Source organism: Hippichthys cyanospilos, chromosome 19 (assembly GCF_059441005.1).
Source record: "Hippichthys cyanospilos isolate Australia breed blue-spotted pipefish chromosome 19, RoL_Hcya_1.0, whole genome shotgun sequence".
Classification (NCBI taxonomy): domain Eukaryota; kingdom Metazoa; phylum Chordata; class Actinopteri; order Syngnathiformes; family Syngnathidae; genus Hippichthys; species Hippichthys cyanospilos.
In genome coordinates this window covers 12,686,431-12,704,259 of record NC_142387.1, presented here as the reverse complement: position 1 = coordinate 12,704,259, position 17,829 = coordinate 12,686,431, and the positions used below count along the sequence as shown (strand labels likewise).

The 17,829-nt window shown below is 41.5% G+C and overlaps 3 protein-coding genes across 6 annotated transcripts in view; 2 read left to right on the top strand and 1 right to left on the bottom strand.

Moving 5' to 3' along the window:
- Positions 1-3,502, top strand: part of eya1 (EYA transcriptional coactivator and phosphatase 1) — a 51,086-nt gene extending 47,584 nt beyond the window's left edge. For all 4 annotated transcript variants that reach the window (XM_088402239.1, XM_088402238.1, XM_088402236.1 and 1 more), the window contains 2 exons: positions 380-480; positions 2,816-3,502. In XM_088402239.1, coding sequence (XP_088258365.1) covers positions 380-480; positions 2,816-2,896 — 182 coding nt within the window. In that variant the 3' untranslated portion in view covers positions 2,897-3,502. The remainder of the gene's footprint in view (positions 1-379; positions 481-2,815) is intronic.
- A 754-nt stretch (positions 3,503-4,256) lies between these two features.
- tram1 (translocation associated membrane protein 1) overlaps positions 4,257-17,829 on the top strand; it is a 49,042-nt gene continuing 35,469 nt past the window's right edge. The window contains exons 1-2 of the mRNA XM_088401911.1: positions 4,257-4,294; positions 5,675-5,881. The gene's annotated coding sequence lies outside the window, so the exon portion shown is untranslated. The remainder of the gene's footprint in view (positions 4,295-5,674; positions 5,882-17,829) is intronic.
- LOC148407973 (uncharacterized) lies at positions 6,425-9,829 on the bottom strand. Its single transcript, XM_088401913.1, has 3 exons — positions 9,726-9,829; positions 8,633-9,259; positions 6,425-8,529 (listed from the first exon to the last, which is right to left on the bottom strand). Exons 2-3 carry the CDS (start codon positions 9,221-9,223, stop codon positions 8,209-8,211), a joined length of 912 nt encoding a protein of 303 aa, XP_088258039.1. The 5' UTR covers positions 9,224-9,259; positions 9,726-9,829; the 3' UTR covers positions 6,425-8,208.

Sequence of the window (17,829 nt, the reverse complement as noted above, 5' to 3'; positions counted from 1 at the left end):
ACTTAATGTGTCGTTTCATACATTCAAACACCAGTTGACGACAGCGTCTTGCGTCATAAATTTCGGCAAGGGACGAGTAGCTTGTTTGGCGTTTTGAAGGCGAATTTGGTGAACCGATCCAGATCCAGTCAACAGATAGGATTGATGTGAAGGAATAGGCCCCGTCAACTCTGGGATTATTTTCTCTGAACGGGGCCTCCCTCTGCATATGAAACCACTTCGAGACATTTATGTCATTCCGCAGCCCCCCCCCGCCTTTCCTGCAACCCGGTTTCCAACGCTAAATAAACATCATCCCCATGCGCCCTTCGGAGAGAAATCTTATGTTGGCTTTTTGTGCGCCGCTCATCCTTTCATCTTTTTGCTTCCTGCCACACAGGTAAGGAGAGCTGCTTCGAGAGAGTGGTCCAGAGGTTCGGCAGGAAAGTTGTTTACATTGTAGTCGGGGACGGCGTGGAAGAGGAGCAAGGCTCCAAAAAGGTGAGGGATCCGCAAACGTACCGGCTCGGATCAAGCATTCTTTCATGCTCAAAATAAAAGATCCGATCCGCAACTACAAAAATGTAATCATTCAATAAATTTATGTTTTTGGAGGACACAAGGCTTCAAATTAACCATCCACGATTCTTGTGAAAATGTTGTATTTTTGGGGGGGTAATTCTGAGAACGGTGTCCAGTAAAAGTAGATATGAAGCGGCCAAGTTTGTGTTCAAAAATTGAAATCTATGTTCTACTTCTTATTTATCCAAAAGACACTATTCTTATGACCTAGTTTAATTTTCTTGCCAAGCCTGCTGTCTTCTTCTCTGTTGGAGTCTTTGTTTACTAAGCGATACCTGCCATCTAGTGGTGAACACTGTTATTACAACTTAAACTGCTCCATTTTATTTTATTTTTTTTTTTCAAGAATGCAGTGCGTGCCACTCCCAGATCCCTGAACCCCTCAAAAAAATAAGAAACTAAGAAATGCCTGCCGTCTAGTGGTGAACACTGTTATTACAACATAAACTGCTCCACTTTATTTTTATTTTTATTTTATTTTCAAGAATGCAGTGCGTGCCACTCCCAGATCCCTGAACCCCTCAAAAAATAAGAAACTAAGAAATGCCTGCCATCTAGTGGTGAACACTGTTATTACAACACAAACTAGCCCATTCCAGTTAACATTTTTTTTCATTTAAAAAATGAAGTGTGTGCCACTCCCGGATCCCTCTCAAAAAAAAATAAAAATAAATACTACCCACGTAGGGGATCTAAAGTCTGAACCGTTCTCATTATAGTCCACAGTCTCCACTTTGCTCAAATGGTTCCCTGAGTCTCATCTTGGATAAAATTGTGTTTAAACCTACAGCAGCATTTCTTTCTCATACCAAAGTGCCTATGTTAGGAGGCCCCAAAAATAAGGGCATTTCCTATTTGGGGAATTATGGTAAATACCCCCTACCAACTTTGTTCCGCCCCATCATTTGTCTGCTTAAAGGGTGCCTGAGTAGAAGAAAGAAAGTCCGAGCTTTTTCCTCCAACATCTCAGGTTTAGAAGGTGGGGGTGGGGGTGATGCGTCATAATTATATATTCCTGCTCAGTGCCCTTAGCTGTGTGAACGCGTGTAATGCTAGACCGGCCCTTTCAGCCATGTTGAAGGCCTACATAAAGGAGCCTTCAATCACGGGAGGATATTCGCCGCGTCGGCACGGGATGGAAAAAAAAAAAAAGCTCCCTGACTGTTTCCTGCCGCGGTGTCTTCACCGATAACATATTCCTTTCATGTCCCGCGCCGTATGCTAGCTGCGCAACGTGTATGAAGTCATGTTATGTTATTATATGTTAGGAGGCCCCTTGCGAGAAAACCACATTTCGAAAAACAAAGAGAAAAAAAAAAGCAAATACTACCAACCCGTGCGAAAAGGGGTAACAGATAACATCTCCGGCTTTTCAACTTTAAAAGCAAAGACGATTTACAAAAGAAAAAGCCAAAGAGCTTTTAAAGGGTCACCGCAGGTCCTCCTAAGCGGAACCTTGGAGAGGTTCTACTTCTGATAAAGTCCGAGGGGGGATTTGGGGGGGGGGGGGGGGGCGGGATAATGGAGGCGCTCGCTACTCCACCTGTGACGAGTTCCTTTCATTCTCTGGCGACTCGGGTTTCCTCCGCTGCGCACCGGCTCGCCTTGGGAACTGCGCCGCCTCACGCAGACTCCGGCGGGAGCCTCGTTAGGACAAAGTGATTAGTTTCATTTGCAGAATCGGAGAAAATCCATTTTTGATTGGCGCAAATGCTTGTGAGGAGTTCAGTTAAACTTCCAGTTTAGGAATCCAACAACAATGGCCGCTTGAAAACAAAATGGCCGACTTCCTGTTTGATTTCAAATACGGGTCCTATTATAAACATGCCCACCAAATTTTGTTTTGATCAATGAAACTGGTGGTGTGGGCTATTTTTTTTTCTAGCTTTCCAGTTGCCCTTTTCGTGGAATTCACTCTCAAAACGACCCACTTCAAATCAAAACGCCTGGTTTTCTATGAACTCATTCAATGCCAGGGACGTATTTTCACGTTTTGTCCCGACATTAAATCCCAGATACTTAAGTATTAAAATAATACTTAAGTATTAAAATAATACTTAAGTAAGTATACTTAAGTATTAAATTATTACTTAAGTATTAAATTAATACTTAAGTAAGTATACTTAAGTATTCAATTAATACTTAAGTATATAAAAGACATGATTTGTTTTGGGTTTTCCTCTTACTTTCCAGGCCTGTTTTTCGCGCGCTTTGATTTCAATTACTGACCCGTGCCTTGTGGTTCCCCCTCCAGCACAACATGCCCTTCTGGAGGATCTCCAGCCACTCGGACCTCATGGCCCTCCACCACGCTCTGGACCTGGAGTATCTGTAGCAACGTCCACCTCGCTCTGGCTTCTGCCTTTTCCGGCTCACGCTTGGGAAACACAAAAAGCCCGTTGTGCTACCCGCGGCGTCTCGTCTTCCACGAGAAGAGGAGAACGGTCCAATGTGCTGACGTCCGGGCACACTTTGTCTTAACATGTTTTTTTTTTTTTCGTCATTATCCCAAGAGGTGATTTTACAGCCGTGGCTACTGTGAAAATGGACTGCCCGCACTTGTTTCGGGTTCACATCCTGTGAGGCTCCCCGGTTCCTTCGTCCCCATCACCTCCCCGCCAGCGCTTCTTATTTATGAACTCCGTAAGAAGGCGAAAGAAAGTCGTTCCTGAGGAATTTCCGGGCTTTTCTAATTTAAGAAAATTGACAAAAAACTTTATTTACTGAGACAATCGTGTACAGAAGTGGTTTGTTGGGTTTTTTTTTTGTTGTTTTTTGTGCGTGTGTAAAAGTTTGTAATCACTGGACAATTCCTTCCTTATATCCATGTGCTCTCAAAGAAGAAAAAAAAACATGTGGCTTTTTTTTATTGAACAAAAAAGCTTGCAAAAGTGTTGATGATGTGTTACAAGTTTGTTAAGTAAAGGAAATATGTAGATAATTGCATGTTTGCGTGTGTTTGTCAAGAACAAATGTCATACCAACAGGAACCCCAGGAAGGCTGCGCCGTAGCGAGTGTGGTCACCACTGACTTCAGTCATAGATAATCGGAGCGAGACTTTTTGTTTTCTTCAAATGTGTCGGAATGGCTTAAAAAATGTAGAAAAATAGAAAGGGTTTGACACATATATGAAGAACTAGGTGGGGTGTTGTGTTCCTTTTATTATGGGGTGTTGTGTATTTAAAAAATAACAATAAGGGAAACATTATTTTTTTTACATTTTGGAAAAAAAACGTCTAAAGGTAAATGTGGAAAAAAAGCACAATTGGGCCATTCTATCATTTGTGTCCCTAAAAAATAAAATGCTTGATGAAAACAGTTGTTGAAAAAATAATAAAATAAACAAAATGGCCTGCACATCTCCGTTTATGATAAACTTAAATTAAAAGATTTAAATAAACTTGAACTCTGGTAAAATTAACATTTGTTGACACTCCCCACCTCCTGAAATTACATTTTACCATTAACTACATTTAATGCAGTTAAACCTATTAAACGTATTAAAATGTTAACAAAAAAATATTTGGTTTAAATTCTTTGGGCTTTCGATCGAAAACTTGACATTAAGACGTTCAAAAATTTGGACGCGACCACAAGTCACGTGATCCACGCATAGTTGCGTCATTACGGTCCTCCGCTTCCTCAGTAAGGCCGGAAGTAAGTCTTAATTTATTATTCTGTCTATTTGATGAACTTTCAACTATAGCGGAGAGGAGTTGAAATCTCACCCAGGTTCTGCCACCTAAATTGTTGTAATTTTCACATTTTAAGTATTTTTCTTTTCATTGAATTACAATGATGTCGTGTTGACATGCTAAATTAGCATAAATGCTATATTGCCAGTTTTCGTGGACTATTTTGCTAATTAATCGCTAAAAACTCCCGTCCTGTCATTCAAAAGACTTTAATTTAAGTTTTATTATGATTTTTTTTTAAAATATATTATCGTGTGTTTGTATGAGATGTATGGCCACACGAATGGGTCTTTCAGATTTTATAAATATGTGGTTTGTTGTTATTTTGCGCTGTCACGTGTTGGTTAATCCCCCAGGAAGCAAACAGAAAGTGGAGCTGGTCCTTCTCTAGACCAAACAACGGGCCCGCAAACTAATCCCATCTATTTAAAACAAAATCCTTCTGAGTGGTTTTCAAGTGTCTCATTCGCTATTTATAATCCAGGATTTGACAATCTCTTTATTTACATGCAGCGATGGAGAAACTGAAAAACATTGACAAAAAAAAAAAAGTTATAAACATTGTTTAATGGCCTTTATGGCGTTTTACGGATTGATTTTGTTTAAAAATGAACAAATGGTTCTCAACCTTTCAGTGATGATCATAGAAAATGTTATCAAAAAGAAATAACTTAATTATTAATAACCAAAAAATAATGATCAATACAAAGTGTCAGACCTAATAAATATTTGTCCATGGAAAAATATTAAATTTTAAGCATCCTCTTTTGGGGTTACAGAACAGATTTGTTCACAAAAAGCAAGCATTAAAATTAATTATTCACAAATATTTGTTTACAAAAAAATAACCAACATCAAGTGTCAGACCTGTTCTCAAAAATAAATCATCACTTCATTGTTTTGGCATTACAGTAGCGAAATAAATCATTAACTAAATTATTCATAAATATTTGTTAAAAAATCAACATAAAGTTTGTTTGTTTGTTTTATTTAACATCTCGAGTACCCCCTGAAGTTCCTTCAATCCCCCAAAATATTTTGAAAATATTCTATGTGCAACACTACTCTAAATCTAAAACTACATTCTGATTATTATATTTGAGTAATATAAATTATGTAGTAAAATGCACCTGTTTAGTGGTAAATTCCACATGAGTAAACTAAGAAAACCAACTGAGCTGTGTCTGATCATTTCCTGTTCATTCAGGTAGAGTAATTTTACTTAAAAAAGAAATAAATAAATATGAGTTTTCGGCAATATCTTGTCAGGTATGTAGCCTGTAATGTAAAAATGTCCTCAGCTACATGTAACCAAAGCCCGCTTGGGGACAGCCAAAACCGCGAGACAATTAAACTTGGAATGTCTCATGCGGCCGCACTATGTGTTCAATATGTTCATCCATTTTTTTTTTTTAAGATGGAATGAGGAGTTTTTTGGCCGAATGAGGCGAGTGCGCCTGCCAGGTCCGGACAAAGCAGTCAGGCCGGACAAACCACGGGAATGCGCCGGCAAAATGAAGACTAATGTGCCCCCACCGCTCCCGAGCCCCCCGACTTCCGAACAGCTGAAAGATTGTCCCGAGTGACTGTCACTCCGCTTCTATCTCCCTGGCAAATACCGGAGGTGGGTTGTCTTTGATTACGCTCCCTCTTGTCGTTTTGCTGCCATTTTGACAAGGGTGTAAAAGTGAAAAACGTTATCTATCCATCCATGCAACCCCCCCATGGAAAAAAAATGAAAATTTCTCCAATATTGGACACATTTATTTATTTTCATATTTCCTGTTATCCTGACAAACATTTATCCAGCATAACTTTTCATATATTTGTGAAAAATACAGGGAAACAATGATACAATTTTCGTACGTTACAATGTCACAATGATGTAAATAATACAATAATGTAAATTATATCACAACTCAAAAGCCATCGACCATCTTGGTTGAAAAAGGTTTGAGGGGGATTTTTTTCAGTATAGCTGCCACTGCCCAAAAGTGTTTTTTTATGAGTTTTAAGTTTTAATTTTTTAATTTAATTTTTAAGTATATATATATATATATATATATATATATATATATATATATATATATATATATATATATATATATATATATATATATATATATATATATGTACACACTTCTATATATATACACACACCCAGGATCAGCAGCCTATAATACAATTTTAAATAAATATTTCACTCAGGTTAACAGTTTTAAATGGATCCTTTATTAGCTTTTAAAATAGGCCAATATTTGTCAAAATGCAGAATAATGATGCCGGTAATCAGCCCAGCTGATAATTCTCTATTGCAACATTTGCCATTTAAACAATGAAGAAAAAAATGAAAATTGACTGTATATTAATGACAATGGCTAAAATCCTCAAACCTGTCAAAAAAAAACAAAAAGATTCCTGTAGAAATTATTTCATTCATTTTGATGTATTCAGCTGTAGACACACTTCTTTGGTCACCATCTTATAAAATGTCAAAATTTCTGTTCAGCGTTGGCATTCCTGACACCAGGACATCCCAGCCACCATAAAAGCTCACTAGTACAATAAACAAGCCATTGATGATTTACTAGCTGGCCCAGACACTGATTTCATGCAGATTTCCTCAGCAGGGGCCTCCGGCTGTGCATCACAATTGAACTTAGATTGTGTTACATGCATATCAAACCTCCCTCCGACAACACGATCTGCCACATCTCTTTTTACGACCTATTAATAGGCCTCCTCTATGCTGGCTAATGTGTCGCCACTTTGGTTGAGGGTCTGGGGTGGAGATGGGGGCGATTTTCTTGGCCATTTGTGGCAAAAAGGACGACAGGATGGATCGGAATTTGCTGGGTTGCCTGATGTAGACGATGAAATTGATCAAATGGAATTAAAATCCAGTCTACGGTTCAGCTAGCGGCACTGAAGAACTAATAAAAACTCCATTTGTGACGAAACAAAGCCCGAACAAAAGACCATTTAGCATCAAATGCTCGGTATGGTTTGACTAAATACAAAGAGCATGGGTACCAAGAATAGATCCCTGTGGGATCCCGTGTGAGTGTTCATACACTCATTCAACATGTTGATCATCAAGTTCTTTCGCTGATAATCATACTTGTTATATTTCAGGGGTGTCAAACCCATTTTTATCATGGGCCACATTGTCGTCATAGTTTCAGTCACTTTGGCCACCACAAATTTGTTTATTTCAAAGACAACTTGCAAGTTTGCTATTTTAGCCAGAAACCCATCCCAGGCCACATAAAATGATGTGGCGGGCCAAATCTGGCCCTCTTGCCTTGGGTTTGACACCTGTTATATACCGTCATTTATTTTATCTCAATGTAGTCAGTACTATTTCCAGGGAAATTTAAAAAAAAAACAGCAACAGCTAAGTATATATCATTTGTTTCTGCTCTGACAAGTAGTATACACTCCACTTTCACAGCAAATGGTACCCAATTTCAAGGTCACATTGGTGTCCAATTTTCAAATCATAAATACTGACCAGAACAACCAGATTTTATTATCCAGAGGATTAGTTTCTATAGCCAGCCAATCGCAGGGCACACCGAAACGAAGAACCATTCACTCACCCAATCACACCTAAGGACAATTTAGTGTGTTCAATACACCTGCCATGCATGTTTTTGGAGTGTGGGAGGAAGCCGGAGTGCCCGGAGAGAACCCGAACAGGCTCGGGGAGAACATGCAAACTCCACACAGGAAGGCCGGGGACAGCTGGAATTGAACTCGGGTCCCTTACCTGTGAGGCGGACGTGCTAACCCCTCATCCGCCCAGATCTTTGTTTCAAGATTTTCTTAATTCCCGGACTATATTTTCACAAAATTCCAAATTCCAAAAGAAGATTAAAGGCCTGAGGAGATGGGTGTGCTCCCAGCGATGCCGCAACTTGTTCAGATGGTTGATCCCCCAGTCAAACCTTAAACATCCCCCTCCGCATTCTCACTCGTGACGCATTCCTGCCTCTGTTTGGAGCGGTCCGGTATCCACCTGGGCAGTATGTCATACGTCTTGAACGTGCGGTACTGGGAATCCATGATGTTCTCACTGTCCTTAGTGGTCTTCTTGGTCACATAGTCCATGTACTCTTCAGAAACTCCGCAGCCCCGCAGCTCCTCTAGTCGGTCGTGCTTCAGCTCTTCCAGCCATTCGTCCTTCTGCTTCCAGCTGGCTTTGGTGCGAGCGTAGTCGGTGAGCCATTGCTGACGTTTGACCAGGGCCTCCTCCTCGTGCTCCCTCACCTGTAGGGTTGCAAAATCCCCACATTTTTGTACTTAACGTTCCAAAGTTCCCGAGCTTAATCTCTCTTAACAAAAATGTTCAGCCATTTGAGATCCTACTCACCTGCTTCTTGATAAACTCCAGGTGTTGGCGGCCGTTCTCGTGTCGTTTTCTGTTCTTCTCGTCCTCCAGAGCCAGGGCAATCTTGGTGCAATGGAGAACTCTCTCAAACTCTGCCTTATCTCTGGCGTGTTGCACCTCCTCGCAGCTCTTCCTCCATTTCTTCTGCTGGTCTCGCTCGGCCTGGACCTTGCTATGGAGGATCCAGCGGTCCAGCTTGAGGATCTGAGTGTCTTGGGCCATTTGGGACTTCTCTCTCTGCCGCTGGTATTCCAGATAAGCTGCCTTCTCCGTCTTCTTCTTGGTCTCCTCCTCCAGTCTCATGGAGCACTTATCCCACTCTATGATGTCATTCCTCCGAGGCTGGGCGGCCTTGACGGTTTCCATTTTCTTTTGAGCCACCTTGTTCAGAACCTCCAGTTCTCGCTCGATGGCGTTGGGACCCCTGGCGTTGGTGAGTATCCGCTGGTGCTCCGGTATGGTGAGGGAAATGGGATTTTCCTCGGAATCGTCGCGCGGCATCCTGATGTTGTACAGGAAGCCTTGGTGACAGATCACCGTTTTCTTTTGCCGTTTCTTCCACGCGGTGTCCATCTTGAATCTATCTCCTACCACCTGATGGCTTGACTCCTTGAATTTGAGGAAGGTAGAATTCAGAAAGCGTGGTTTCGGTTTAACCACTGGCTCCTGCCTCCTTTGTCATCATTTTTTCAAAAGGGTAGCGTAACGTGAGTTGCCAACATACAAATGACATCATCAACTGGCGGACCTTTTATAGATAGGCGGTCATAGGGCTACATCATAGGCCGAGGCCGCATTACACATCGCTCTTACATCACAACATGGCTTGATTACAAAGACTGGGTCAGCGTGTGATATGCCTTCTTACTCTTCCGTTGACTCCGTGCGTCGATATCAGGAGGCGTTCATACGGAACTGTGAGGTAAACCCAAACTGCTCCGATTCATTTTCATTTCAATGTTGACTCTGTTCTTTCAAATTTGTTTCTCAGAAACAGCAATAATCTATTTACTGGGTGAATTTAACCCACAAACATTATCTGTAATCATCTTTAATTACCGTTACTGTTACTTACTAGTGATGGTTCAAAATGGACAGAAGCTTCGTAAGCGTCTTTCGAGCAGTCCAGGGTGGAAGTTCTGTTTCGAGCAGTCCAGGGTGGAAGTTCTGGAGCTTCTATAGTGTATTTAATTCTAGGGGAGTTTACATCACTGATGATGTATGAAGCATCGTTGTCCTTAGAAGCGGCTCATGTGTCATCGCGGTTATTCAATAGACAAGGAAAAGCTGTGTTGTCCTGTAGGAACTCGGCCAATTATCTGTGACCCATAACATTTTTTCCATGTTTTTTTTTCATGAATTTTAAAATTATATTTGTGACTGACCTCTGATTTCAAGATTTTATTTGATAGGAGGCTCAAGTCAGTTTTGATTAAAAGTAACATTGTAACTTGTTAAAGTAGCTAATGAAAATGCATGCATGGAAGTTTAGTCTAGTAAGAAGCGCAGAAGAAGTGACATGGACTGTATTTAAATTTCTGCCATGTCGGTGTTTAGCAAAAAAGGGTTTTAGAATTAAAGTTGCTAACAATTTTTCTTGCTTCGTTTGCACCAAGTGGTTTGGCTCAGTCATTTGTTATGTTCTAACAAACCCAATCATCCGATGTAGGATGACCAAGTACTTGATTTTCCTTTTCCACTTCATGGCACATAGAAGCTGAATTGCCTCACGCCAATCATATAGCAACAGTCGCCGTGATGCCCCTCCCAAATAATCCAACCCCCGGGACTGTCCTTCTAGATTTACCCACTTTTTATAATATTCACGCGCTCATTGAACATTTTGATCATCAAGCTTGTTTTTCTCAAGTAATTTCGCGCTTTCAAAGTCTTCGAAGACATTTTGGGGAATCCAACGATGTTGAACGTGCAGTGGCAAATTCTATGACATCATACATACACGTCTTTGATGCCTTTGGGTCTTTGACAGCGTACGTTACCAGTATTAGACATGTAGAGGGAATTGCTTGCGTACTGCGGCCTTCCAGGCATCACACCTTTCGCTCTGCGTTCGCGAATAAGGAGTTTACTCGGAACGATGGCGAACTCAAGCCCAGAATCTGAGTGCTTTCTCAAGTGGAAGAACAGGAAGATGATGGAGAAACAGCATGAATTCAACGACTTGTGGACAAGCGATATCATGGCCCGGAATGAAAAAGTTGAGTCGTTGGAAGCCAATTTCCGGGCCCTTGAACAGAAACTGGACACGGTCAACAAGGAGAACGTGGAATTACTCTCGCAGCACAAAGTCAACGAAGCCAAAGTGTATCTGCTAACGCAGAAGAAAGTTCTTCTGGAGAACCAAATGAGCAACATGAAGTTAATGGAAGCCAAGCTGAATAAGAGGATCGCCGATTTGGAGGAGACCGAGTGTAACTTGGAGACGAAACTTGTAATGCAGGCCGAACAGCACAAGGAAGACATCAAGAAGATGGAGGTCAAGGTGGAGAACCATTTTCGAGAGAAAGAACGGGTGCTGCAGGCCAAGATGGATGCGCAACGTACTGAGATGGAAAACATGGAGAAACAAGTACAAGAAATTCAAAATGAAAACAGCTCGCTTAGAGAGGAAGTCAGACTTACAGGGGAACAATATGAAAGAGATTGCGAAGAGCACAAAAAAATCATTGCCAAGATTGAGTTCGACTACCAGGTAGACACGATGACGATAAAGATGAAGAACAAGGTGATGACGGACCGAGTGGAAATACTGACGTCAGCCACGGAGGACAAGACCAAAGAGATTGAAAACCTGAAGGAGAAATTCAAAATCAAGAACCGAGAAGTAGAGAGAAGGCGAGCGGAGCAAGCCGACATGGTGCTCCAGATCGAGGAGTTGGTGGATAAGCTGAAACGGGAGCAGAAGCGCTCAGCCGTCTTGTTCGACCGCATCGTTCGGATGGAGAAGGAGGTGGAGTCCACTTGGAACAAGTACGAAATCGAGCAGCAGGCTCATATGTTCACCAAAAAACATTCGGGTTTGGTACTGCGGAAACACAGCGACCTAACAGACAGGATCAAGTTCCTGGAACACCGAATCAAAAGCCAACAATCCAGTGTCCAGAAGATGGAATCTCAACTATCCACCAATCATACCTTCATTCGGAACATCAGCCTGGACATTGAGAAATGCATGACGTTGGTCAACGACCCGAAAAAATTAATCATGGAGATCACCCGCATCAATGGAAAGCTCTTCTCCGACTCCAAGGATTCTCGTATGAGGCAAACGGCTGAGCTGGTTTTCCAAGCCGTGGAGACGCAGAAGAAAAAGTTTGACCGCTACGAGAATACCATCCACAACCTACGCCGGCAGCTCAGGCAAAAGGAGGTCCAAATGCAGCGACACATCCAGAAAGTCGAGAAGCCTCGCAGTGAACTTATCAAGATCATCAACGAACAACGAAGGCAGCTGGTTAAACATAAGAACGACATGGAGCATATCAATCACACGTTGAAAGAAGTCACCAGCTACCTGCCGCAGAAGGTCCAATTGTGGGTCAAAGGCAGGCTCAGTGGAACTATCCTGACCGTGGCGCCGTGACACCTGCCCCTGGGTACATAATCTTGGGCGGTTGCAAAAATGTTGGGCCATCCCAATTTCTTGATGTCTACAGTGCATCTGGAAAGTATTCACAGCGCCTCACTTTTTGCTCGTTTTGTCATCTGTCTCATTCCAAATCTCCTAATCTCTTACCTCAATATCCACACAAATGTTGTGGCAATGTTTTTCTTTTGTAGAGGATAGCCTTTATCCTGCCAGATGCGGGAAAAGGAACATAGAGGCCAATCTGGAATTTACTAAAAGGCACCTGAATGACTCTCAGACCACGAGAAACATAATTTTGTGGTCTGATGAGACAAATATTGAACTCTTTGGTTTGAATGCCAGGTGCCATGTTTGGCGCTCATAACTAGAATGATGCCATCCCTACCCTGAAGCATGGTGGTGGCAGCATCATGCCATGGGGATGTTTTTCAATAGCAGGACTGGAAGATAAGTCAGGATGGACGAAAAGTAATTCAGCAATTTAGAGATATCCTGGATAAAAACCTGTTCCAGAGCGCCCATGACCTCAGACCAATGTGAAGGTTCATTTTCACGACTCTAAAAAGTCATGCAATGTGAATACTCTCTGGATGTACTGTACACAATTTTGGGATGTGTCTGCTCAAAACTAAATCCCAAACTCCCAAATTTTGTCCTGGAGTTTCGATGTTGAATTTTGGAAATGGTGATGCACTTAAATCTTTGGGTTCCCAAATTATTGGTGGCTCATTTTGAGATCACAAAACTAAGCACTGCCAAAAAAATAGGGGTTGCGTAAATGATGGGAATCACAAAATAATTTTGTGCCATCACAAAATTTTTAAGTGGGTTCAAAAATACTCATCTCCGTCCAAAATTTGGAGGTTTAGCTGTTGACTTTCATTTCAAATCAGGCCTGACTACATCGTTGCCCCCCCGCCCCCCCTTTCCCTATGAGCCCTCAGTTAAGTGTAATTCTAGCCATGTCTTGACATCAACCTACATCAGATAGTGTTTCACTTTCCAATGTTGTACATTGAAATATACACGTTAGCGATCCAGTTTCCGGGTTTCTGGTTTGCAACTACTGATGAGTTTCATACCTACGTATGTAATGTATGCACTGAAAAAGACCATTCTTGCAACTGGAACATGTGTTATAGGGACTCCTTTGCAAAATGTTGCATGCCTTTATTTTTTTTTTTACATATATGCAATGTAATTTTGAGACGTAACAGATATTACACAATCTTTTGGGATTGCCAAGTGAAATATGCTTCCAGAAGTGCTATGTGTTAGTTAGAGGGACTTGGCTGATTAAAAAAAAAAATCACAGGGGTTTACATATTGAAAAAAAGTGGAGAAGCACTTACGTACTTTATAGGAATTATTTATCAAACCCACCAAAATGGAAAGTAAACCAATATTTTCACCTTGTCACTATTGTCATTATTATAGTTTACAAACCAGGAATTTACAGACAAATCGGGCAAGGCGCTTAGCACTCTTAGCCCAAAAAATATATAGATAGGTCAAGTGGCAACAGTTCGCGAATAAAAAACGGCACAACATGACTTGAGCGTGAGGTGTTATTTTTTCTTACGCTTTCGTAACAGATTTTCAAACAAGCAAAAATATTTGGAACTTTGATCTACTGAGGTTTCGCTGGCCGAATCTGGCGTACGTCATCGGTGCCACTGATTTCCTGCGTTTGTTCATGTAAGGCTTTGGTTTTGTCTTCTCCGTAGCCCTCCGACTTTCCAGATGACGACGGCACCGGCGTTGAACGTTTTGGACGTTTTTGGCCTTATTTGTCATGGTCATGCTTAGCTTTTGGCTCTCTTCTACACATGACAGCAGATTTACGTGTACGTCTTTGACCCTCTACTGTACGGTCAGACCGGTTGATGCGCCCCCTACGTCCCCCGGCCCCCTTTATGATGAAAACCGATACAAACACGGCGATAGGGTTACGGGATAAATTATTCACGCTCCCGCTGCTCTCGCGCTGCCGTTTTGGGGTTGCGGAGGACGCAATAAGACAATGATTGCCATGTTGGAGGATCGCAGTTGCGTAGATTTACAGCCTGCAGGGGCGCCCGTCCCACCAGCCTAATGTCTCCAGCATCTGCCGGGATAAGGCCTTTAATTGAAAAGAATTTGCGGAGCGAACGTGGGGGAGGGGGGGCGCTCGGTCCCAGTCGTCCCACGAGGGCCGAGTAATGAAAAGAAAATAACTCCTCTGCTCTTTAGTGCCTATGGAAGCCATAAAGAATAACAGGACTCGGTGATATAAGCAGTGGGCGCGGGACTTGCAGCCAAGCGGAGCATCTGCTAAGACGGTTGCCGATCGGATTAAACGTTCCGGCCACTTTGCCTGCAGGACAACCTGACGGTGACGCTTCATAAAGCATCTCTTTGTCAGATTTATTTAGACATGAAAGATGTGTTTTGACTTTAGTGTCGTCCGCTCCCAGAGTACCTTTTTTTTTTCCCCCCTTAAAACAAACGGGCCGGGCGGCAGACATCCTGGAGGCCGATAGAGGATAAGTGATGAGTCTAGCAGGACCCCGGGCAGAATAACAATGCTCACCTTTTAATGTGGCTGCGCGCTACCTTTGGGAGTCTGCACAATGGATGCGGGCGGTTAGGGTGACCCTGGGTCTAAAATTTGGGGCCGCGCAAATTTGTAAGGCTGCTGAACTGAGTTCTGCTGCGTCGTCCTATGTCAGTACGCAAGTGTGTGAATTTGAACTTGTTGGCAGTCAAAATATCTTCTATCAAAACATCTATCTTCCTCATATGTATACACTCAATCTACACTCCATAATATGCTCAGAATGGAAGTCTATTCATTTATTAGTAGTTCATTATTAGTGCCCGTATTGCTCTGTCTTTGTTCTATTGCCTACTTTATTATTTGCTCAATTATGGAATGTAGTCTGCTCGGGGAAGTGCACAGAATAAGAATTTCATTGTGTGGTATTACTATGCATATGATAATAAAACTGAATCTTCAATCAAATAAATTGTGAAGCGGAAAAAAAAGTTGCTAGGTCACATCAGCTGCAACTAACGATTTTTTTTTAATCTGACGATTAGTTTGTTGATTACAGTGGTACTTCTACTTACGAAATAAATTTGCTCCTGAAGTAATTCCGTAACGTGAATCTTTCGTAAGTCGGGCCACTTTTTACGTGTAAATATCCTAATCGGTTCCAAGCCCTCAAAAATGCTCCTAAATTCTTTAAATGAATACTGTATTATTAAATTAAAAAATGCAATAGTACAAGCACAAATTACTAATAATCAAACATTAAATTTACTATTAATCATAAAACATTTTATATAATTATTGAAAAAAAATTCAATTCTTTTTTATACGTTCCAAGATCATTTGCGGGCCGCTTTAAACCGGTTTGCAGGCCAGAACTAGACCATGAGCCATATGTTGACACCCCTGTTCTAAAACATGTTTTCAAATTGACAGTAATTTTGACTGAATTACTAGTTTGCGTGTCAGAAAATAGGCAAAAATGTTGATTGTAGTAAAAGTAAACGTGTGATTTCGATTCAACACACACAAATGTTGATTAATCGTTGCATGTTTAACGTTTCAATTGCTATCAAAGTAAACAATGCGGGGTACCTTGCAGCCTTAGTATGGGACAGCTCTTACCCATCATGCACTGGGTCTGTCTGCTCCCACACTACTCAATTACATTATGCTCTTTCCATCCACTTGACAAAGAAGCAAATAAAAAAAAGCTGCGTGAGCACATTTCACACTTGTTGAAGTTGACAAGTACGAACACTGGATGAGGTCATCGGCCAAATTGTTTTAAGACCATTGGGAATCTTCCACACCCAATACAAACAGCTATAGATTTCGCAACGTCAACAATAGAAAGTTGAAGCCGAAAAGCAACATCAATAGTGCCCGAATAGGAAAACATGGCTGCCATACAAAGGATTTTTTTTTTCACCTACTAAAAATAATTGTAAACTGCGATGAATTTCCAAGATAAGTGATTTTAATTTAATATCTATGTGTACTCTGTATGATTATTGAGGCGAGCATGAGAAGTTCAAGCATGGGTGTTGACTTGTCAGAGCTGCTCTGACAGAATGTGACACAGGATCCGTAGGGGGGGGAATTGGGGGTGGGGGGTACGCCGGGAACCCCCCCCTAACAATAATGCAGATGGCCCGAAAGTAAATCCCAGATTTATTGTCGGCTATCACACAGCTGCCAATGGCAAATGACACAGCTGGTACATCCATGATTAGTACCGATCTTGACGTGTTCAGTTTTTACCACAACCCCACCCACGAATGTAGCTTCTATGCGCCTTATAATACGGTGCACCTTAGATATGAAAATAGTTTTAACATAGGCCATTCATTGATGGTCAGCCTTATAATCCGGTGCGCTTTATTCTGCAGAAAATGCGGTCAATTTTTAGAGTGTAATTTGACAACAATTTCAAGTTTACAAACTATCTAGGAAACAAAAAAAACATTTTTTTTCAAATTTTTTCAAGTGATTAGATTAGCTAGTAAAAATATCTTGTACTAAATGATTTGAGTAATCAATTACTCGAGTGCCTCAAGTACTCAAGTAATTAGTACTTTTTTAGGGCCTGGATATTTGATTACAATTACCTGATAAAAAGTACCGTGGCACTTAATAACTTAATTACCAAAAGTAATTAGCTATTTGGTATGTTGACATTTTAGTTTCAGCCATTTTTAGAACCTCTTCTAGCCAAACACTTGTAGAAAATTGAAATTGGGATTAAACGAGTAAAATACCCAGACTTTTATGTCTCAATTTAAAATAAAAATGTAAAAAGATGAAGCATATGCACATATTCTTTGTCTTTTTTTTTTTTTTTTTTGGTATGGGCTTAAGATTTACCTGCGAGAACCTAAATGGACAATCATTTCGATTACACGACGATGTTGTCACTCCTGAGTGGAGCTGACTGCCTCTGATCTTAACCAGAGGGATTTTTTTGGGGGGTTATTTGGAGGAGGCCCCAGGTTCAATCATCCTTAATCACACACACACACACACACCAAACACACACAACTCATCAAGGTCGTAAGCGCTGCTCAGACCTGACAGGTAATGGTCCTGTGGTTTGGACACCAATCAGTCTCTGAAAATGTTTACATTTCAAACATGCTGCATGTTTTTTGGACACTCGGGCATACGCGATTCCAACTCCACCACGCTCGCTTTTCATGCAACGCCGCGTGATGTCATCAGTCGTTGCTCCGGTGCGGCTCTCATGCTTGAAATGTTGACGTGTTTACGCTCACTATTTCCATGTGTTGTAGCTGGAACAATCAGGTGGGCAACGGTTGACCGGCCGGAGTTGTAAAGTTGAGCTGGAGTTGGGTCGCGTGATTGGGAGGCTGCGCTTGATTATGCCTGACTGCGGGGATGGCGGACGGGCATTTTTTTTTTTAAGGGAGGGGGCTGGTTGCTTCTCTTCAAGGCCTTCTCAAGGTTTGGGATGGAGCAGACGTACAAGATTACTATGGTAGATTTGAGAAACTAAAACATGGACTTTCAAAGTAA